General features: G+C 41.3%; 1 protein-coding gene across 2 annotated transcripts; it reads left to right on the forward strand.

Moving 5' to 3' along the window:
• Positions 1–378: 378 nt before the first annotated feature.
• Positions 379–23,372, forward strand: arhgap27 (Rho GTPase activating protein 27). 2 transcript variants are annotated; one of them, XM_035146379.2, is made up of 18 exons: positions 379–513; positions 1,840–2,583; positions 13,308–13,781; positions 14,714–14,956; positions 15,183–15,263; positions 15,655–15,777; positions 16,988–17,074; positions 18,557–18,624; positions 18,782–18,869; positions 19,190–19,291; positions 19,908–20,006; positions 20,320–20,422; positions 20,585–20,719; positions 21,289–21,387; positions 21,485–21,562; positions 21,715–21,846; positions 21,946–22,051; positions 22,185–23,372. In XM_035146379.2, exons 2-18 carry the CDS (start codon positions 1,882–1,884, stop codon positions 22,360–22,362), a joined length of 2,898 nt encoding a protein of 965 aa, XP_035002270.2. In that variant the 5' UTR covers positions 379–513; positions 1,840–1,881; the 3' UTR covers positions 22,363–23,372. The 2 variants fall into 2 exon arrangements, with proteins under 2 accessions (XP_035002270.2, XP_035002271.2); XM_035146380.2 differs by lacking the exons at positions 379–513; positions 1,840–2,583 and adding an exon at positions 9,785–10,079.
• Positions 23,373–24,235: the final 863 nt, after the last annotated feature.

Raw genomic sequence — 24,235 nt, forward strand, 5'->3', positions numbered from 1 at the left:
GATGAAAAAAAAAAAATCTGGCGTGTTTAGTGAAGCGATACTGATAAGAAATCTAAGTAAAAATCTGGATCTAGTAAATTTAAATGTGGTTTCACAAGGGAACTGTCTGACGTTGGCAGAGTTATGCACTCTACTGAGTAGCACTATCGATTTTTATGCTGATCATCTGCCTAAAATAAACATAAATAATGCAACAAATTAAAAAATATATATTCAAAACAAGTCTTTTACATTTTCAGTATTTCTCTGTTGTAACAGCACAATGAGTCATGTTCTTGGCGCTCATTCCAGTCGAGCGTCTGTCCATGAGATGCCACAAACAGAATTCAAAAATACAAAGTCAGACTTCCCATTTCATGTGGCTTCGGTGCTGTGATCAGTCACCGGTTGCTTCTGTCAGTCGAGGTGCATTCACACAGAACAGGAAATGAGAGCGAGGAGCAGGCGAAGCAGCAGCTTGTACGACTCCAGCTCTGCAGACACACGACTGTTACAGGGACATCTTGGAATCAGGCAAGTAGATGAATTATTACATGTGACGGGAAATTACAGGAAGTTATTTGTTGTTACACTGACCTTTAGTTATATATGACTGTGAGTTGCCAAATTTAAACATTATATTTTGTGTTCATTTAACTTTAACTCAGTTACTTTTCCCATGTTGGTGAATGTTTTATTTTCCATATTTTATCTTATTTTGCATTTCCTATGAATTTGACATGTGTCAGTTGACCCAAAAATGAAATTCAAATATTAAGATTTAATAATATGACTCCAACAAAAACACAAAATGGTATCTCTTGCATGTGATACAGCTGCTAACTTCAGCGTCCTGATGTTTTATTGTAGTGTTTGTTCTTTATATCTGTAAATGTGCTGAGAGATTCATGGGTGAAATAAAGCCCGATAAGGCAAACTGAGATTACAAGGTGACGTGGGACTGACACTGAGCTGAGGTTGGTGCAGACTTCCTGTTTTGTGGCTTAGCAGCAGTTTTCAGTCTGCTGCTGAAATGGTCTGTAAATTTAGGCTGAAGTTGCTCGGCAGCAAATGGAAGCGACTTCCTGTCACATTCCTGTGCACAGATATAAAAATCGTCACGATCAAATCTGAAACTGCATCCACCGTTACACACAAATGGATTACTGAGTCGTCCACACAGACCCACACTGAGACTGCTGCTGTGACACACATTGTTCCACAGTCAATCCACCGACTGCAAAGACACAAAACAACAACATAAAGAAGAAAGAAAAGATACAAAATATCAAAGAGACACTAAATGGCTACAAAGAGATAAACCCCAAAACAACAACAACACAAACACAGAAAAAACAAGAAGTTATCTGACACTAAAACAAAGAAACACTAAATTAATACAAACAGACACAAAATGTTACAAGAATTACTATTTACAAAAAACCACAACACGAACATAGAAAAGACAAAATTATCCAAAACACAAATTAACCACAGAGAGACATGAAAGAGGAACAAAACAACAACGTAAACACAGATGAGACACAAAACTTGTTGACAACTACAACAAAGAGATATTAAACGACTACAAAGAGTCGCACAATGTCAACAAAGTACAAGGAGACACGAAACAACAACATAATCACAGAAAAGAAACAGTTATTCACTTAAACTACAACAAGTAGAGACTGAAAATGACGACAAAGAAGACAAAAAAGACACAAAAGTTCAACAGGAACACAAAACAACAAAAAGCTGTTTGGTGTGGGGGTTTATCCATTAGTGATATTTCTCTATAGATAATAACACTAACTGACATTTGTGATTGAAACCCGCTCCATCTTCCTCTACTGTCCGCAGCTCCGTGATGTTTGCACGTTGACTCCGAGGCCACACCGGAGCATGGGGCTTGTGTCGGTGCAGTATGAGTTTGAGTACACGGCGAGGAACGGCAGCCTCGTGTCCATCAAGCCTAACGAAAGCTACACCCTGGTGTCCAAGACCAACCAGCACTGGTGGCACGTCCGCAGGGATCCGGACTCCAGTCCTTTCTACGTCCCTGCACAGTACGTGGTGGAGTGTGTGACCGGCAGCGGAGCAGCAGATATGACCCTGTGCAAAGCAACACCGGTGATTCGTGTCCCGGCTCCCGATGCTTCAAGAGAGACATACCGCTTCTCTACGTTTGGTTTCTGTGACAGTTTACCAGAGGTGGAGACGCCTGAAGAAGGACTCACAGGCAGCGTTGCACCCACAGTGGATAATCTACAGAAGCAGGTCTCAGCAGGAAGCCTGTCATCGACCTCAGCTCCTCTGCAAGCCGACGGCCTGCAGCTGCTTCCAGAACCTCCTCCTCTGCCAAAGGCTGAGGACGAACCACAAGAGCTGCCAAGCCCCCCGCTGGAGGAGAGAAAGGCAAAGTGGTTTGAGGATGATGAAGACGTCTCCTTCCCCTCACCCCCTCCTTCAAACATATACGACACCATACCAGAGCTGTTCCCAGAGCTGAACTCACTCTCTGATCCTCTGGCTTCCAGTGACCTTTCAGCACCAGAGCAGCAGAGTCTGAGTCCAACTGCCCCTGATTCGCCTCTCACTGAGCAGGTGAGGATTTCATTCATCATCACTCACGACTCTGTCACTGTTTTCATTCATAGGTGGAAATGTGTCATTGTGATGTCACAGCCAGCAGAGGGCGCTGTTTTATAACATAACACTGTAGAGGTCTGTTACTTTGTGTCCGACAGTACACACATTTAAATAAGTTGTCATCATTGAGGCTTCTTGATACTGATCAACAGAAAAGGCCATTAAACGTCAAAATATACATTTTACAAATTCATTTAACTAAGTTACAAACATTAAATAGACGTAGAAATCATCCACATGTATTTTATATGATACACCCGAGCTATCATTGTAGTATAATGTCACATGATCAGTAACATGGGGATTACTGGTGTGTAGTTGAGAGATCTCAGCTGATCGTAGTATAAATACACCTGTAAACACCTGAGTCTAATGTTGGTACTTTTATTCTATTATTATTATTATCAGTAGTAGTAGTAGTTTTTTATCATGTAGCTGAGCGTAACAAAGCTGATTTTACCTTGTTTAAGTTCCTGAATACATTGACGTATGTGTTTATTTCGTTTAATCCTTCATAACATGTCAATTTATACACTAATTACAGGTTTTCTGTCTAAAAGTAGTACTCACAGTACCTCCTCGTGGTACTTAAGTTCAGTACTAGAGTACATTCACTTGAGTTTTTGGAGAGATGATGAAACCCTGGTGTTAAATGGGCTGTTTGTTGAATAAAAAAAACACCGAGCAGAACAGGGTCTTTGTCCTGGAAAGACGAGCCTGCAGGGCAGAGGAGCAACAGGAGCTCACGCTGGCTCTGATTCATGGAGGTAACAGAGAGTTGGCTTCATGTTGCCCCAAAAGAGTCCTGAGACAAAGCTGCAGAAAACGATCTGCAACACAGAAAACTCCCTCTAAAGATCATGTTTAAGCTTAAAGCGCTGTTTACTTAAACCAGTTTTTAAAGATCTTGATATAAAAGATAGAGCTTGGTTTTCTGCAATGCTGTTTAAACACCTTTAGTGTATTAGTGTATGAGTCTGATTATAATCCATAGGAAAATGTTTACTGATGTTATAAACCGAGTGAGAAGTGGAAACAACTAGTGGAGTCGCCCTCTGCTGGCCATTCGAGAGAATACAGGTGTCAGACACTTCCACATTGGCTTCACTTTCCAGACACAGAGTCTACGTCCACTTTTATATACAAACACACATTTAATAATACCTGAGTGGTTGGGTTCTTAGTATCTGTGTCAGCCAAATAATATAAGGATAAAAAAGACCCGTCCTAAATATGTATTTATATTTCAGATTTTATATTTTAAGCATTTTAATCATGTAAAAAAAATAAGGGTTTTGAAATATTCCATATATAAAAAGGCTTTAATCCTCTTGTGATTCATTTGATTAACTTATCAGATTTTTATTTGATGAATTATTGTTTTTATCATCATAATTCACAACATGTAAACAGTAGCTGAATCTTGTGGCTGTTGAATCTCATGTTGATTCTGAAACCTTTCCCAGTGAAATACCTCAGTGGTCGGGTTCACAGTGTCTGTGCCAGCTCATCAGCATATGAATGGTCCCCTGTCCCCCTCACTGTCCTCTCAATGGGCGAGGAGAGGTGCTGGTTTTCAACACCAGTAGAAAAAGTGAAAGTTTCTGCTGCTGTGGACTCGTTTCCCATCTGGTGCGTCAAAAAGCCAGCTCAGGTTTTAGGGTTGAACGCGTCGCTTCTTCGGAGGCTGAACTCGGTGAAGGAGGAGCTGCAGGTTCATCACCAGGCTCAGAGGGAAGCTGAGCTCAGTCAGAACAGGTTCTAGGAACAGGTTGTGTCGCCTCAGGCTGCGGAGAGGAAGGAGTTAACGAGCAGGGAGGGCGGCCACTCCCAAACCTCCAGCTGGCTCTACCTGGTTTCCCCCAACACCGGTGTCGATCCTGGGAATCATGATCCACCGCAGCGCAGGGGAACCATGAAACCCGCCAAATGAAAACCTCCCGTGACCTCCTGTTCCTGCTGGATGTAGTTTGTTGAGCCCAAAACGACAGAAAGCTCCGGTTCCCGGTGAGTTCGGAGACAGTTGGTGTCTTTGCACCTGTTGCAGGAGGGAGCGCGTCAGCCATGCGTCAGGGAGAGTTGGATGAGATTTCTGTTCACTTTTAAACTTTGGATAGTTCTCCTTGTGTGTATCGGCTGATTGTGTGTGTGTGTGTGTGTGCGTCATATTAATTCCAAGTTTGCTACTTCGCTTGTTCTTACAATAATTAGTTGAAATCACATGAGTTTCTGCATTTGCTGCTTGAAACCTGTGTTTGTGACCTCAGACGTGCCAGGACCCCTCAAGTGCTGTAATTCTTAGCCCACAATGGAGGGCCATCTCCATGGTGATGTGAGGAGGAGGGAGAGGGCTTTGTGGTGGGGGTCCTGGCCTGGCTCCCAGCATGCATTGCTGTGGAGCCTCCAGTGCCCCCTTCCCTGCCATGACAGCTGACGTATGAGTTCACATGTAATGTGTGGGACGTGTAATTAGCCCAAATGTGGGTCGGGTCATATCAAGGGGCCATGTTGGCTGCTCTGTGAGTCCCCGAGGGGAGATTAGTGGATGACAGATCCAGGTGGGATTAATAATCCAGTGTTTGTTCAATTATAACTGTACAATTTAAGGCTTTTTGGTGGATTATCCTCACTCTTGCTGAGGGTTAAGGTCAGAGAATGATGCGCCTCATTAAGACCTAATGTGACTAATAATATTTCATTGATTCAGTTGACATAAAGGTAAAAATAAGTACATCTTTAAGTCTGTTCCTTCCTGTTGTTTAGCTTATTGTGTCGTCTCTATCGTAGCTGTTGTGCGGCACCAGTGTGTCACAGCTCTCTTTGAAGAACTCATGATGGATATTGATTTATTTTTATCACTTGTCGTCAAGATAATTGATGTGAGGGGTCCAACGTCCCATTGATCTTTGGCAAGTACTAAGAAACTTTGCCTTTTGTCCTCTTGTAGACATCAGAGTCCTGACGGTGATGATTCTGCGTTTCTACCTGAACACTTGATCCCTTTTCTGTCTTGAAATCATTTCCGAGCTCAGCCGGAGGAACGGCAGCTTCCACCGTGAGCTCCTCCACGACGACAGAGCGGTAATTATTGCTGCTCTGTGGAGCTGAAAAAAAAATCAAATGCCAGCAAACTGCTCCAACAGGTAGTGTGAGTGTCTGTTCTCTGTGCATGCCTACATGACAGAATATGTGTACGTCGAGAACAGGTGCACGGGTTGTTCCTGTCAGGCCCTTTAACTTTCAGTGTTGTAGTCGGATTCATACAATTCCTTGGAAACAGTGATGTGTTTATTCAACCTGAAAGATTGAGTCAGTACATTTTGTCTCAGTGTCAGTTTTACAAGTGTTTGTTTATTTACCTCCACCAAAGAGGTTGTGTTTTAACACCTGTCTATTTGTTGGTTGGTTGGTTTGTTACCATGAAACTTGGAAGGATTCGGTATGAGGGTCCCTTTCTTTAACAAAGTTTGATCGGGCATTTTAAACTCATGGATCTGGATGATCAGACACATTTAGGGAACCTGTGAGTGTGTGAAACTCGGTGTTCTTCATTGAATTTATCGTTGGGCCCTGGCGGAGGTGTGTGCTCCACTGAGTGACATCCTGGTTCGAACTGTATGTTCCTAATGCATCTCACACAAGATGTAACTGTGATCGAGGGTTCGACAAGCCCGGCCCCAGTTTGTACTTCTCATATATACGACCTTTACAGTCACGTCACAGAGACTGCAGCTGCTGAGTTAACACCTATTTACCTGCAATATCATCATTATGAAGATATGCCATGAAATTTTGTGGACCTGAGAACTCTCAACTTTCATGTGGATCTGGATCAGGGGGCGGATCCAGGATTCGTGAGATTTCAAGAATCTTTCCTTGATTTCTCAGACAATAATTAATGGATTCTGATGAATAAATAAAGATCTGCATCTAGTGAATTAAAATGAAGTTTTCACAAAATATTTGTGGACAATATATCACAGTAGCAAGACAAGTCTTTGAGGAGTAAAATCTTCCTGTATTAAATGTTTTCATATTTCTCACAAAGTTTTCTCTGTAACTGGAATGGAACAGTCATACATGAGAGGTCAAACTGGGGCCAACGCAGAGGTTTGAGTTTCTGAAATCGTTTTTTATCAATATGATTATTGGGTTGAGCTCCGTGAAGCAGCGCTCACTGTCATCCTGAGCAATGAGGCGAGAGAAAGCAGAAATCTTGAGTCATAGGAGCAGGAATGTCTTTTGTGTCATGACTATTCGTAATATGTTTTTTGTTGAGTTCAAATGAGACGCTTGATTATAGTGATCCTGACATTCAGAACATCCTACCGTCAGCACAGTGCGGAGCTGAAGGTTCCCACAAGGGCAGTCCCAAAGTGTAAGATAAGATAAAATAATCCTTTATTAGTCCCACAATGGGGAAATTTGCCTAAGTCCAAAATAGACATCAGTAAAGTAATAAGTCAATATACATACTTATATATAAACTATAAATGGAATAAAAACTAGTGTAAACAGAATATATAAAGTGTGAGAACAGATACAGGGAAGTGGATTCCACATGCACAGTCTGTTCTGCAGTTTGTTTGCATGCTCTGTGTTGATATTTGCACCTGAAACTAAGTGTCAAATCTTTTCAGAGGTGAGAGGTTTCCATTTCGATCAGCTGGTTTCCAGTTTCCTCCGAGACGATTAAAGAGTTCCCCTCCTACACAGAAAAGCATTTCACCTACAAAATAAGAGTGGGAAGAAAGTTGCAGATTCAGAGTGTGGTTCGTGCAGACCTGGCCTGAAGCGCTAAAGATGAGGATCATGATAGTCAGATGGATTCTGCATTGAGTATTTGAGGAGTTATCCTGGATTCTGGGCCACGGAGAGTGTGATGTAAGAGGGGGCGGAGCCACATCCATTCAATAGCTGGACTGTGTGCTTTGTGGCGTGATTTGGGCCCCAATTTGGAGCTCCATTGTCTGATTGGATGAGTGCTAATGTGGTTAAGTAATCAGGCAGATTGCTGCTTCATGCATTGCTGAGGCCAGAGAGTCGCCTGCTCCGCTCTGCAGGATTTTCTTTACAGATCATGCTTGAAAACGTTAAATCCAGTTGTACTTAATAGTTAGAAGAAGAAGCCAAATACAGTTTCTCCTCGCAGACTAAACTTTTCCGTGACATGTGACGTTGTCCTTCACCCGAATCGTAGACCCGCATATCTCTGAGATTTGAAACATCAGTATTGTCAAGGTTGTTTTCAAAGACACATTTGAATAACAAATGATCTCCTGTCTTCTGTTAATAGAAAAAAATGCAAAATGTTTCCACTGCAGCCATTGTTCTACAAACTGTAACGCATTGAAATAGTATGAACTAGGTCTAAAGGACATTTAGCTTGGTCTCAATCATGTTGATACAGACTGTGTCATACTGTAATAAAACTACAAACTAGACCAACGTGGAGCTGATGGTGGAACCTACATCACCCGATCAGAATTGATCGCGCTACACTTTATTGTCTGAGGCAAAAACTATGGAAATCTACTGTTGTTTGTAGTTTGAGAGATAAAGTAGAGTTTCAAGAGTTATTCTGTACTCAGCTACTTCTCCTTTTCTTCAGTTATGGAAAAGTGAAGATATTCTTTCATATCAGTTGTGCTTGACATCGGTCTTAAGTTGCATTCGTTATGGTGTTAAAACGTTTTAAATTGAACTTCTGCAGAAACCCTGATACTGGAAAATACAGAGGGATTGACAAGCGTACCTGTTTCTAATGATGAAACGTTTACCGGTATCATGGTGCACCATCAACCAAAGTTAGCCAGTCTCCAAGACAACATAGATTCGCTATGTGCAGTAAAAACATGCTAGAAGCAGCATTAGTCAGCGACAACAGGGGAGATGCTGGTGCTCCGGCCATTAGAGCTGCTAGCATCTGCTGTCTGCAAACAAACGCTGATACTTTGTCCTGACGGGTCGACGTCTGCACTTAACGTCACAAGTCACCAACCCGTCTCCTCCGCTTCTCCTCCGCTCAGAGAGAAACTCGACTGTGAATGATGTAAACTTCAGGATAGACTCTCCCACTGAGCTGAAATGAAACAAGAAGCATTCCCTATTATCGTGATATTCTGAAATGACTTGTACAAATCAGCTGGTTTTGTACCAGGAAAAACAATATGCACAACTTTGCACATTTGATTTACTTATTTCAGGTTGTGTTCATTCAAACCTGCATTACAGGAAGTTTTCACTTCACAAAGCTATTTAATTAACTTAAACTTCTTCTTTTTAATGTTAATTTTAGTTTGTTTATCAGTACTGTTTGAACACTGTCAGGACATAATAACAAAACTGCGATGATACTGATAACCGTGATAATATGGTCACCATGATCGTGATATTACTTTTTCGCAGCGTTTCATCTTTAGCTGTAAAAGTGATAAGTTGTCCCAGTTAGCCACCGGCCCCTCGAGATCAACCCCAACCTAGAAACCTCGACCCGATCAGCCACATGATGCTGCGTCCGCTGTCTGCAGACGGGCTAATATTGTCTCCTGTTGAGGGAAGTGTTGATTGAACAATTAAACTTCCTGTTTCAGGGCAAACGCGACGTCTTGTCAAAAGCACCTCTCCCATTTCATCTTGAAAAATTATCGCTTCCCCTTTTTTGCCTGAATCAATGGACCAGTGACTTACCAGAAGATTACCAGTGACTTACCAGTGACTTACCAGAAGAATACGGTGCATGATGTTAGAGAAGCTGCTGCACACGAGGAGAAGACATTTTCAAAAGCTTTCCTGCTCTGTGACATGTTTTGTTTTGTTATTCAAACTAAAAGTCAGGCGCTGTGTAAAAGATGTGTTTCAATTGCTGTCATTTCCTTTTTGATCATATGGGTAGGAAGTAGGTGGATGTGACCTGTGAGAAGTTTATGTTTCTCCATTTATCTAGACCTCCTCTCTGTCTTGTTTTCATTGTTTCTGTCCACACACACACACACACACACACACACACACACACACACACACACACACACACACACACACACACACACACACACACACACACACACACAGAGAGAGAGACAGTTACCCTCTAGCCCTCCATCCTGTGTGAGGCTGTTCATGCGTAGGCACACACACACACAGAGACACACACCCCTCACCCAGTCCCTTCCTGCTGCTATTGTAACACAGTTCTCTTTTCTGTCTGCACTGCAACTGTCACAGCTGCAGCCAGGGGAGGATGTGTGTTTGAGGGTGTGCCTCGCGTCTCTCTCCCATCACAAGCTGGTGTAGCGTGGTCGCAGGCTCGAGTCGGGTTGAGTTCCTTGTTTTGCACATTTGGACAAATGGCTCCTTTTCAGTAGAGCCATACAAACATGGTGGACATGTACTCCAGGGTTTGGTCGAGTCACCGGGCCAAGCCGGGCCTGACCCTGCCGGTGGGTCCTCAGGTATGTGGCGACGCCGGCATCAAGGCAGCGTTTATTTCTACAGAGTAAAGTTTCACACTGTGTGGTCGGAGTATTTTCTGTTGTGTTGATGACAATCTCGCTTCCTGCTTTTGCCTAAACAGTCACATCTGCACTTGTTCCTAGAGCAGCGACAGCGCTGGCAGCTGTTGTTCAGACGATGTTCTTTTACCTTGTTTTTGTTTTAGTATTAAAGAACCATATTTTGGGGGGTTAAGGTCTGAATTTGAAAGATTTGTTTGTCGACAGTGAGAACTTCCGTCACTAACTGTGGATACGAGCGAGTCTTTCGATCCAAATAAGCTTTTTGAAATGCTTTTCATCCAGAAACCAGCAGAATGTCCTTTTGATTCCAGCCGTGTTTTATGTTATTGTGGCTTTCGGGCAGAAAACTGATATTTTTCACCTTTTCACTGCAGAGAAACTAAACGTGATACAAATATTCAGTTCCCACAACATTACTCTAGAAATACTATACATGTAACTTCTGTATTTACAACCATAACTAAAAACAATTATCAGGAAAATGTACTAAACATATCAAAAGTGAAAGTACTCTTGTATAGAACCGATTATTATTCTAAATCACAGTATTAGGTTGTTACTGATGCATCAGCATGTTAGCAGCACTTTATCTACAGCCATATATGGCATGTCACTGGTTTCTAGCCAAGGGTTCAGGCCCCTTACACAGTCATTTGTTGCTCAGATCTGTAAGGGATCTAAGGGATCACAAGCCAAAAAGGCTGAAAACTGGGTTCATCTCAAATCTTATAAGTTAATAATATATGTTTTTATGTAAAGTTTTGAAAATGAACTTGTAAGTTCAGCTGTCAGATAAATGTAGTTTAATAAAAGATACAAAATGTTCTCCTGAAAAGCATTGGAGTAAAATAAAGTACCATTAAAAAGGTTCCTCAAATACTACAAACAGTTTGAGTCATGCAGTTGGACTGACTCAAATTGAAAGATACTCTAGTACTAGTAGTAATATTTCCTTGAAAGGGATGCCTATCTATATCACAGTGTTTATTGATATGTATCTGCTTGTTCATGAATACAGTGTGCCTAGTTTTCCTTTCATTGCCTGTGGTTGGTTTTAAAGGTTTGTTCCAGAGGACGGGGACATTCCAGCGTCGCTGGGTCAGAGATCAATGAAGCCGCTCTTTCATTTCCTCTCTGTGTTTCTGTGCAGCGTCGTTTGGAATCAATCTGTTTCGGGGTCAGTTGTCTGGTTATCTATATTGATCGGCTCAGGGTTAGATTGAGATCAATAATGAAGCAAAGTGATAACCATGAATAGATCAAAATCACACCACTGATAATGAAGAAATGCTCTCCTCACTTTTAAGTTTTATTCTACTTTTATCTTCATCTTGGCCGAGTAAGAAGTATTCAGATCATTCACTTATTGTAAGTCGCTTTGGATAAAAGCGTCAGCTAAATGTAATGTAATACTCAAGTAAAGAGCTGCACAAAACAATGTTGAATTTCTTCTATAACAAGTACAATTCCTATATTTACATGACATGGGGCCTATTGCCCTATGAAGACATTTCAATATATAACACATTGTCCAACAAGTGACAAATCTGCAAGAATAATGTACCAGTTTAATGGATCTAAAATGCTCCAGAAAAGAAGCCTGAGACAAGAAGGAACAAGGCAGAGCGGCAGACTAGACTTTTTTCTAGGGAAGCATGACTCAAAGGTTTTTCTTCGGAAATCACTTCGTCAGATATTGCTTTGTTTATCAGGAAAGACAACTTCCAGAGCTCAGTTGAATTTACCTGCGTGTGAGAAAACAGATTTCTGCAGGGAAAACAATACAATTTGTCACATGATTTGCAAAGTAAGAAGTAACTTCAACTCTCGTGCGGTAACAAGTACAATGTAGAACTATGATGCATAAAAGCTGCACTTAAGTAAAGAACACTAGACACTAAACACCTGTTTCTTCCTTATCGCTCTGTGCATTGATCACAGTGATGAACACGCAGCACAGACAGTCTCAGGTAAATAGCTGCGAGACCAGAGGCAGCTGCTGTACCGTCATGACTCTGAAGGAGAGAAGAGCAGAAAGATGACTAAGTTTTATTCTTTTTATTCCGAAAGTGGAACGATGACTGAGTTTTGGTTAGTTTTAGTTTGGTCCCGGGGTCATTCCAAGTGTAACTGTGACTCTCAGTCACACTGAGTCATTGCATCACAGTTTCAGGAGAGCTGCTGGGGACAGTGTCGGCCTTTCATCACACTCTGGTTCACTCTCACACTCTTGAAACAAACTAGTTGTCATCTTCGGACTTTATTTGCATGTAGGGCCGGGTCATGCGTCCAGAAATTATATCAAGATAAAAATGTCCATATCAGCAAAAAAAATATCGATAAACATTGGGGTTTTGTTGTATTTCTATTGACTAAAATCATATTACAGTAGTTGTTATCGTTTTGTCGCCCAGCGAGTCGAAGCTTGTGGAGCTCTGGAGGTTTACAAGCTTCTGAAACCTAAATTGTAGTTCGTATTATATCATTGAGAAACTGAAATATTCCCTGATCGCTCTGGTGAATTTAACCAGTTTCTCTTGTGTTCTCTGAGGTTTGCTGGTTAATCAAAACACACAACTGATCAGCACATGTAAATCTGGGAGGACTCATCAGTACAGACAAACTCTGACATTGCTTCCACACAAGATAATTTAAGTTTTGTGTGTGCAGGAGAAATGAAGCGAGAATGACGCAACGATTACTACAACCATTGTGTGGAGAAACGGTTGTGTGGTTTGTGTATTTTTTTTTTAGCTGTATGCTACTTCCTGAGGCCGGGGTGAAAGACGCGGAAGGCTGATTTGTAAAGAGCTATAGTGTGAGCAGTGAGCTGAAGCCGGCTTCTTCAGATACTTAGACACAGCTCGTGAAATTGTGGTTTACCAGTTCTTCAAGGTTTGTTCTAATGTGCGAGAAACAGTTTTTTACTGTGATAGTTTCTTTTTCAAGCACATTGTGAACTTCAAAAAAGCTCATATTGTCATATTTATTGTTGGTATTGTTAAAAAAAGACTGGCAGGATAGGGGCACTTCAGGGGCCAATCAGATTGGGGTCTAGTGCCCCCCTGCCCTGGGCCCTGGATGCACCCCTGGCTGTAGTCCTTGTTTTCTAGAACCAGCTGTGGATGTATTTGAGTTTCTAAATCTTCATATTTCTTTCCATAGGTGGAGAATGAAAGCCTCCGGTCAGCCGTCTACGTCAACGTAGCACAGCTTCGCCAGAGCATCTCTGAGTCTCCCCCCTCGGCTCCCTCGTCCTACTCTCCTTCCTACCTTGACCCAGAGGGGTGGGAGGTGCATGTTGACCAGGAGAGTGGACAGGAGTACTACTACCACCCGTCCACGGGGCAAACCACCTGGGACAATCCCTTTCTAGACTCCCCCACGGACCCCGAGCGTCTCCCTGCCGAGGACCCTTGCTCCCCGTCGCCTCCTCAGTCACCTGCCCGCTCTCTGTCCACCTCCTCCCCCCCTGTGTGGACCTCAGACTGGGAGCAGTTGGTGGATGAGACCAGTGGTCGCCCCTACTTCTACAACGCGATGTCTGGGGAGACGTCCTGGGAGCCTCCGGAGCTGCTGAGCCCGTATCCGCCGATGATGGAGCCGATGAGCGTGCACAGGTTTCACGAGGCGGGGCCGGTAAGGACGGGCTGGCTGCTCCACTTAGCCTCTCTCCGTCTCCTGTTTTAGCTTCACCCAGGGGAAAGCTGCAAATACAGTCTGCTTTTAATAAAATGAAATCTCCTGCACCCACATCGCAGACAGGACTCATTTTCATCAGGATAGCGAACAGCTCCCGTGTGCTAGTAGTCTCCAGTATTACTTTAAAAGAACGGAAATATCTGTCCTCATTTTGAAGTAATTCAAGAGACTGAGTGTTTTAGGATTTCAGGGGCTGTCGAGAAAAGTAAAAATGTTCCACTGCACATCCTAATATTTCATTATTCCAATGATTTCTCACATTTTCTTCTCTGACCCCTTTTCTCCTCCTTGATGACGTGTTTCGAGCTTGAGCTACTTGGAGGCCATGAAGAAAATACTGTGACTTATATATCAATGTCATGGAAAAGTCCTTGAGCTCTGCATCAGGGCCACAGGAGGAAATTATTCAGCCGACATTATTCAACACAAAGACTGAAGTAGGACAAAGATCAGTGTGTCGGTATCTCTTCAGTTCTGCGGTTACGCCCAGTCTGAAGGTCACGACTCCCCAGGGATGATTAAACAAATAATTCAATCAGATTTGTGGGAATTAGCTTTTCGATTCCCACGAGAGATTTGATTTCATTAAAAAAAATCATGTTAATTGGTGAGCTTTTGATGTTCCGTTGAGTACAATCGTTCATATTTCATCGTACAAGAGTGGTGTGCAATTCTTCATCTCACTCTCAATTATCAAGACAGAAAAGATCAAGATAAAAAACCTGTGAGTTTTCCATCTTCCAAGAAAGGTGTGAACGGTGTCACAAGAGAAAAACAAACCATAAAACCAATGAGCTGATATAGTTTTTGACTTTCCTTTCACGTGTGTGTGTTTTAATTATCGTTATTGTCGTGTTTGCGTCCCGCAGCCTCCTCTGCCTGCGGAGGACTACCCCCCGGAGGATTACCCATCAGCTGCTGAACAAACAGAGGTCTACGAGGAGCTCCTTGCCGCGGGACCTCCCACCCTCCCTAAAGAGTACACCCTCAGCCACGTGAGCCGGACCATCATCCCCAGGGCCAACCTGGACCGCAGCACCTCGAGTGGCTGGAACCTCAACGTGGATCCCACTGGGACCTGGGTGTTCACCAGTGACCTGTCTCCAGATCAGGTGTGTCCGAGTGTTGGATAACATGAATGAGTTCCTGTAGGTTTTTCTAAATTAAAAGGATGACGTTGAAATACTAACAAATGTTGACCTAAGTATCTTTATGTTCTGAGCTATAGTTGATTTCCGTCATTTTCATTTCAAGGCAGTAAAATACTTTTCTTTCTTTGAAAACATTAGTGAACATAACTGAACCATTTCTAACTAAGAAACATATGTTATGCAACAGTGGATCAAGTCTGTGGACGAGCGAGGGCAGACGTACTACTACCTGAGAGACGGCTCCAGGTCCCAGTGGAACCTGCCTGAGGTAAAGATCGTCTGCAGAAAACAGTCGGAGCTGGAATTTTAATACAATTTTAATTTGATATACTTTCTTTTTTGCTGGATTCACGGTTTTTAGCCTCGAGGCCAATGAAAAACACTTTGTTCATAATGTAAAGTAGATTAAACTTGGCAAACTTAGGCAAGTATACATACATTTATCAAACAGTTTTAATTTAATTTATTTGGTTTGAATAAAATGTTTTGTTTGTGTTCATTCAAATATTTATATTTTATACATATCTCTACTGTTGTATTTTTGGAGAATATTATTTGGAAAAATGGGTGTTTCTTTACCCTTGTCTGGTTAAAAGTAAATCTTTAAGTTTTGAATTGTTTGTATTTGAACTAAACTAACAGAGTTCTGGTCCCTCCAGGCCCCTGTAGCTCCTGGTCACCCTCGGGTGGAGAACGGCGTCGAGGTGGAAAACGTGTCGGTCATTAAAAACTGGAGACACACCATGGGACCTGCTCAGCTCAGCTCAGCTCAGGAAGAAGTGGTACATTAACACACACACACACACACACACACTTTCAAACCTGCATGTACCTGCACAGGCTGCATCACACATCCAGGGTGTGTCAGCCGGCTTACGCACTAAGTACTGAGGGAGAGTCTCTGTTTATCCAGCGATGCTCCGAGGTTTTTAACCCTTATTTAGCAAGTCAAATCAAGTGTGGTCTGCTCCTATTTACAGTATGAGCTCCAGGACAGAGTGGGGAGGGAGGAGTGGCTGCATGTGTACACAAACACCTGAGAGTAGCTGGATACAAACAAGGGCTTGTTCCTATTTTAGCAACACACCAGTGACAGCCAGGGGCTCGATTCCTCACACAAGGACACAGCAGTGGTAGAATTTAAGGTCACGGCTGCTGTTTATTTCCCTGCACAGCTTTAAAAGAAATATGTTCCGATCCCTTCATATTGTGTGCAGCTGTGTCTTTAATCTTGAATTTAGCGGAAGCCTCCACTCTTCTGGGAGCGTTTTCCACCAGAGCTGCAGGGACTTGTTCCCATTCAGCCACGAGAGCATTAGTGAGGAGGAATAATGATGCCGCGCAATTAGGTCTGCCTCAGTTGGCCGTTAAACTGGATGTGGTTGTGGTCAGAACTTGTTCACACCTAACGTGCAAATAACTGCTAACACTAAACTGCTGCCCCCATCGACTGTATATAAAGATGGAGAGCGCGTCTCCACTTCCTCCCAGGAAGTGATGAAAACAAATTTAACAAAGAAAATTAGTTTGATGTGTGGTTTGACTTTTTAGCTTGACCCATGTCCCATCCACTAACATGGAGGAGGCATTACATTTTTTACCCACACTGCAGCCAGCCACAAGGGGGCGATAACGACGATTTGGCTTCACTTTTTGGGAGCTGTCACGTCGTACAAGCTACGAATAACAATCGCAGACAAAATATATGCGTAATGTACAAATATACATTTTTATCTTCATTCAGACACTGAAAACCCTACATAGAATTAAATATATATTTAATTATACATAAAAAAGGTCTACATTAATCTAATTTGACGTTTTCTTGGACATCTTCAGCTACTTTTCCCTCAAAGGAACATAAATCCTATTTGGAATAACTTTTAACACATCTCCCTTATCATCGCTATATCGTTTTCAATGTTCTGGTCTGATTTTCTTTATGAATCTGTCACTGTTCTCTCTCTCTCTCTCTCTCTCTCTCTCGTTCAGAGATTCGTGCCGACTCACAGGAGGAACACGTCCGACTACAGCAGCGACAGCTCCAGTACAGGGAACTCTCCAGAGACGCAGCATAACGTGAGTGCCGCCCGTGTCCCACCAGTCTGACCCAGTCTGCTGACACTCATTCTGCTCTAGATGAACCAGATGGAAAAATAACGGTGTTGTGTATATCTCTCCTCTTAAGGCTTTTGGGTTTAGACCCTGGAGAAGCCCTTATTATCTGACCTCCAGGTGGCTGCGCTATAACGTGGGTGGTTAGTTTGAGTGTTCACCTGAGTCTGATCCATAGATAACACTGTCTATCTATGACCAGGCAAAAGGCGACTGTACATCACCCAGGCAGCTTTTGTTGTACTCGTGTCTCATTCCCTGCGTCAAATACATTTAAATCACCGTGTCTTCCATATAATGATGAACTTCCCCTGCTGGGATTGTGCTGTTTCTCCTTTTTACTTTGAAAGTCCCTCCGTGTTTTCTTGCTGAGCAGCAGCGGATGGAAAATATTAAAATTCGGCTTATTTTATTCAAAAAATACTGTAACATTGGAGAATGCTCACTTGATTTGTGAAATGCAAAACCGTCAGAGGCATAGTTTCAGATCCATTTCTGAATGCAGAAGAAAGAGTTTTTTTCTCCTTGTGACTTAAGGAAGAGTGCAAGCTTGTGTTTTATGAGTTTTGAATTCTTAACTCTTGATCCAGTCACAGTCGGATCTCCACAGCTTTGATGGACAAAAGTACTTTCATACAGTAGTTTATTTTGAGTCAGTCCCGCTCACTGTGTCCTGCTGTAGGAAACAATCAATAAAGTACCAGAGGAACTCTAACCAGGAAGTAGGAACCTTTGCAGGAACGTTTCCATCACATCACCAGGATCTAATTTAAGTTCTGGGGAATTTTTTTTACCGCAAATAAGCACCTGCTCATGGGAAGTGTACTTTCTGAAAGTAAGAGCGTCTGTGAGGTGAGGCTTGCAGCGCTAAATATACCTGACTAGTTTATTTCAGCCTCCGTTTAAAAAAAACAACCTGTAGATGCGAATATAGATTTATTAAATATATATATATATTCTTTGCTTAGATACTGTGCTGAACATTTACTCCTGTTTGAATTCATGTAAAAAGTGCAGTACACAGCTGTGTGTGAAGTTCTAAAAGTGAAACCTACCAAAAAAAGATTAAAGGGAAACTAAATGTTTTTTTATAAACATGAGTAAACAAGAAGTATCGAGAGATAAACAAACAGATGGTTAGTTAGATAGTTTGGGTGTTTTCATGAGATTTGTTGATGATAATGGAATAACATTAGGTTTATATTTTAAGCCTTATACTTTAAACATGAATTGACAAGACTAGACTTATTTTTTATCATAATTCTCCAAATGTGCCTCTTGATGAGAATGACATTGAACACAATCTGTCTGCATTGTCTTTATTTGATGAAGCTTTGTTTGTCCCTCATTCAGCATCAGCATGTAATTTGTGTTTACGTTTAAGCCGAATAATTACGTATAATCCAGAAGGTTTTTTTAAATGTTGTTTTTATTTCACATTTTCAGGTGCAGAACTTAGAAAAAGCCGGAATTCTCAACAAAACAAAAGTGTCTGAGAACGGCAAGAAAGTCAGGTAAATGAAAAAAACTCTTTGTGAGATTATGACGTTCTCACGTTTCAGCTTTTGAGTTTGACTGTGTTTGGAGTCATGTGTCATTTGCCCCCCGCCCCCCCAAGAGCTCCCCATGGCTTTGTTCTGAGTTGCTCATGCGTCTTTTCCCCTTTTACAGGAAAAACTGGGGCCAGACGTGGACGGTTCTCCACGGAGGAGTGCTGACGTTCCACAAAGACCCAAAGTCTGCAGTGACGGGGGCCTCGGTACGATATTAATAAGAAACTCTGACATCTGAATGTTCCTGCTCATGTTACGTTCAGAATGAGTCACTGACGCTTTATTTTGAAGTTTCAATACATTTTATTTACAAGTCATGTTTCAAACCTGAGAGAGTAAAGGAAACGATAAGCGGCAGCATGATGCAGGTTGTTTGTGGCACCTCTGTGAGGAGTGACTTAGCAGACAACCCTCAGGTCGTCAGCTGACACTGACGGTCGTGGCTTTTGTTCTGAGCGCAGCTTGTTTCTTGGAATGCGGTGCCGTCGGTTTCTGGTGAGCAGCTGTGTTCTTTCCCTCCGTGCAGAGCAAGACCAATCAAATTGTCCCGGAGGTCACGGTGGACCTGCGAGGAGCCACGATTGGCTGGGCCTCCAAGGACAAATCCAGCAAAAAGAATGTTTTAGAGGTGTGTTCGTTTGTTGACGCAGACCATAATGCAATGTGCGGCATTTGATTGTGTGTTTTTCATCGAGGGGAAGTAACACACGTCTATTTTTAGCATTGTTATTGAATGTTCCCCCAGAAAACATGATATTAACTTGATCCTACTGTGGTTAACAAGTCCAATCATCAGTTTTCTTAAAGAGGGTGAAAATACATTTCTAAAATACATTATACTATTTAATATGTGTCATTAAATACTCATTACTAAATAAGAACATGAAAAGTAAGTGTTTACCAACCACTTCTAATGTGCTGTAGTGTTTCTGTGAAGCAACAACACAACACAAAGTGCTGCTTAGGCTGATGGAAGTGCCATTCATTTAAATTATCTTTGGTCATAAATGAGAAGTTATGGAATCACCACAGAGCTGTGACACTTGATATTGATAATAATCTAAATAGAATATACAGAAATTATAACTAAACAAAGTTAACCAAGCAGTACTAATGTTAATATAAAGAAGTGTGTTCACATTGGTTCCCTTTACTCAGAGGCTGATTTATTTAGTATTCAGAGCTGTTAAGATACGAAACATGTGACAAACTGTCCATTTAATATGTGATTTTATCTGTTTCAGTTAAAAGGTAAGAACGGTGTGGAGTTTCTGGTACAGTACGACACAGAGAGCATCATCAACGACTGGCACAAAGTCTTAATGGACACCATACGACAACTGGTAAGTACTTCAAATGTCCAATGATCAATAAGTGAAAATGATCAGGGACTATGTTACATGGACAGAGATATTCTGACTATTGACCTCGTTCACTTCCTGTTCTGTTAACATGTCAGAATACAAATGAATAAGATTGATAAGCTGTGTGGTTGTAGGTTACCCTCAGGCACGCGCCCTATTTGTGTGTGTGTGTGTGTCTGTCGCGGTCTGTGGTGTGTTTTTGTGCAGCAGCACTGGATTAAATCCTGTTCATGTCAGGTTTAATTGAGATGTTTGTTAAATAGAGATCTCTCTGTATGTGTGTGTTCATCAGGAGTACCAGGACCATCACTCAGAGGAGGAGGACGAGAATTTATATGAGAAGATCACGGAGCGAGATGACAAGTCTAGCAGCGCTGGGTTAGACAAGCGAAGACGTAAGAGGAACAAACTCCTTCACTGTGGAAACAAACTTTGTCTGAATTAATTGTGGAATGATTGACGTAATCATTGTGACCTAATTAGATCCACTACATTAGTTATAGATATTTATAGCCAAAGCTACAACCAGTTTAAATGTGTCATATTTCTGTCTTCAGCCTCGAAGCCGAGTGTCACGCACTCATCCAGCTCTGCAGGAGAGTCCGACCAGAAGAGGGTTCGAACCAAGCTGATGAAGTTCCTCTTGAAACGTCCAACGCTGCAATCTGTCAAGGAGAAGGGATACATCCGAGGTACTGTGGTTCTCTGTGGGTCTTTATATTCCAATAGAAGCTCGTGGAAACAGGTACAAAGAGAAAATGAACCCCCAGAGTTACTGCAGTTTTCAGGAAGAGAAATTTCTGTGTCAGTTTAATCAAAGCAAACAAAAACTGTGATAATAAAAACAGGGATAAAACAATGTGCTAAACTGTGCATGGAACCAGTAGAAAGTAATAATGTTTCCTTAGTTAAATTCCAATTTTTTCATATTCTCATACTTGTTTGGCTCTTATGCTCATTGTTATTCATTTCATACTGAATATATGATATGTGCTTTGTATTTATTACTTTTTACTTTTAATACCATTTAAGAACTATTCAACATTTTCACAAACTGATCATCTACTAATTCTGTCTGATCTTATATACTGATAAGGATAACTGTTTCAATTGGATGATAATTCAGGTAGTATTATGAGCTCTAGAAGTACGACTACAGTATTACTACTACCACTACGACGACTACTACTACTGCTACTACTACTACTACTACTACTAATAGTAATAATAATAATTGTGACTATGTTATTATTCCCTTCAGACAATGTGTTTGGCTGCCACCTATCCACACTCTGTGCACAGGAGAGGACCACAGTTCCCAGTTTTGTGGAGAGATGTATCAGAGCAGTAGAGAAGAGAGGTGAGAAATGAGACTTCATATTAAAGTCAGGATCCCACTGAAGTGTTTTTACTTTTTGCAGTTGAACAGTTGAGGAACTGATGTTTATTATTCACAGGTTTAGAGATTGACGGACTCTACAGAGTGAGTGGGAACCTCGCTGTCATCCAGAAACTGCGCTTCAAGGCTGATCACGGTAAACTCACAACCATTTTACAACTTCCCATGCATTAAACTGGATAATCCACCTAATGGTTGTGCATACGTGGAATGTGGACGTATCTCACAATGGACAACAGCGCCCTCCGTTGTGTGGTAATGGCCCCTGCACCTGTTTTGTCCCAACAGAGGAGCTGGACCTGGAGGACGGACAGTGGGAGGACGTTCACGTCATCACCGGAGCGCTCAAGTTGTTTTTCCGAGAGCTTCCCGAGCCACTTTTCCCCTTCAGCCACTTTGAAAACTTCATCACCGCCATCAGTAAGCACATTTTCACATCCATAAATCAAAAAGTTTTCTTGTCTGGCTAGATGGAAACGATTATATGTATTAATAACTGATTGATCCTGTTTTTTTTAGGAATTCCTGATCATAACGCAAAAGTGTCTTGCATGCGTGACCTGGTCAAATCTCTTCCTCTTCCAAACCACGACACCATGGAGATGCTTTTTGGTCATTTACGCAGGTAAACTTTATTATCGTCTCTTCTGATCTGTGGGTGTTTCATGACAATAGTTTGAGAACTTCCACAGAGAGAGATTGATGTCAATTAAATGCACAAGTAGCAAAATAAAACTTTATTTCATGTCTTTTCACAGGGTCATTCAGTTCTGGGAGGAGAATCGCATGTCTGTGCAGAACGTCGCCATCGTGTTCGGTCCAACGCTGCTTCGGCCAGAGATGGAGGCGTCCAACATCGCGATACACATGGTGTTTCAGAACCAGATCGTGGAGTTCGTTCTGAACGAATACGAGCGTATCTTCCACTCCAGCTAAAGCAGTCACACGCCTCTGGTGCAGTACGGGGGCGAATGTCTAAATGTGCTCATGTGGTTTGAAGTGCACGTAAACGGCTTCGGTGCAACACCTGAGGACAAAACTCATCTTTTAACATAAGTGAAAGGGCTCCTGAAGCTTTCTCTGCTCAGAATATTTGAAGTTTAACACCGTTAAAACTAGTAAAGGGACTTTCAAATAGTCTTTGCTCAGAATATATGAAGCATGTGTAACCAGATTGACTCCATAGGAGGCTCACACAGTTAGAACTACGTTTGGCAGTATTGGAGGAAATTGAGCTGCACAGGTGTCGGTGTGGTTCAGTTTCCCATCTCAGATTATTGAGCCTGTCTGTTGGGTGGAAGAAGGACTGTGTCACATCTGTGAGAGTGAAAATGTTTTTATCTCACAAATCACGTTCTGGAGATTTTAATCGTTTATTTTATTTTTTTGTTAGTTTGTTTTATTTTTCTAATTCGCAGCTGAAATAGGAACCAAGTCACAGCTGGACAGATGCATCAATCCTCTCTGTAAGAAACTGTCACTGATTGCTTCCAACTTTATTCTAGTTTAATGACTTTTAAATATTGTTTTGGATTTGATATTAAAGTATATCACATATTGCAATAACTGAGATTATAATCCAATACTGCATTTTTTTTTTCTTTTTTGTTTTGACCCATGAATATGTTTTATTGTAATATAGAAATGTATAAAAAATAAATATTAATAATGTGAACTAGATGGTGACATAGAATACTTCCACTGAACTGTAAAACACGTTTTTTGGATCATGCTGTACTTGAAGAAACTTTACAATAACATAGAAATATATATAAGTAAGAGATATTTTTGACAGTCGGTGGTAAAGTCAATCTGACCATGAAAAGGTAAACTGGATATTAGCAGAGATTTATGTCTTGTAAATAGAAATAGAAAGCATGTTTATGCTGAGAGGTGTTGGAAATGCACAAGCTATTGAATAATAAAGTAACTTTGTAAAAAATAAACAAAACTAAGTTGTGTGTTTATTCTTGTTGAAAGAAAGAAAGAAAGAAAGAAAGAAAGAAAGAAAGAAAGAAAGAAAGAAAGAAAGAAAGAAAGAAAGAAAAGTACATTTTCATTCAACAGAGATTTTTTCATTAACAGACATATAGTGTGTGGCAGGAACATATAAGTGACTCACAGTGCAGGCAGACATATTCAATATCCTGAAGATCCAGTGTGTCAGGTTCAGGTGAAAGGATCTGAATATAAAATAATCCTAGTGATGTTCTACTAGTGTGTTACATCTAAATTGTACAAGTTGTTGTTTTCTTTACCTTAGAATGAGCCTTTATATTTAAATACTTTATATTTACATCAGGAGCCGCCATGTTTTTTGTACAGTAGCCCAGACTGGACAAACTTAATTTTGAGTTTCTATGACAACTGAAGGTCACCACAGGTTCTCTGTCATGTTTGGAAGGGGAGGGTGAGGTGAGGAGTGTTCAGCTGCAACATGCAACTTCACCACTAGATGTCACTAAATCCTTCACACTGAACCTTTAACTGATGCTCTAATGTGTAATTAATCTCCAAATATCTATACTAAATTAGTCAAGGGGAAGTTTTGGGATATCAATAACAATCTGTAATATTATGCACGTTGAACACTTGTTTTCTGAGTAAAATGTTAATATGTAAAGCAGCTGGACTAAAAAAATAAACTGAACCTAAACTGGTTACTACTGAAACAATGGAAGTAAGTTCCTCAGAAAGTACAGAGCTTTAATAAGCCTCATTCCACCTGTGATTATTCCTGTATGTCTAAATAGTTTTATTTGTGTTTATCTCTTTTCTTAAGTCTTTAGTTCTCATGTGTAGTGAGACA

The sequence above is a fragment of the Hippoglossus stenolepis genome, chromosome 21, assembly GCF_022539355.2.
Source record: "Hippoglossus stenolepis isolate QCI-W04-F060 chromosome 21, HSTE1.2, whole genome shotgun sequence".
NCBI classification, from domain to species: Eukaryota; Metazoa; Chordata; class Actinopteri; order Pleuronectiformes; family Pleuronectidae; genus Hippoglossus; species Hippoglossus stenolepis.

What these genes read in the sequence shown, in the direction of transcription:
- arhgap27 (XM_035146379.2), top strand. Translation starts at nt 1,882, where the DNA reads ATGGGGCTTGTGTCGGTGCAGTATGAGTTTGAGTACACGGCGAGGAAC. An exon ending in GTGACCTGTCTCCAGATCAG is followed by an intron (nt 14,957 to 15,182) that starts GTGTGTCCGAGT and finishes GTTATGCAACAG; the next exon opens with TGGATCAAGTCTGTGGACGA. An exon ending in CTTTTTGGTCATTTACGCAG is followed by an intron (nt 22,052 to 22,184) that starts GTAAACTTTATT and finishes GTCTTTTCACAG; the next exon opens with GGTCATTCAGTTCTGGGAGG.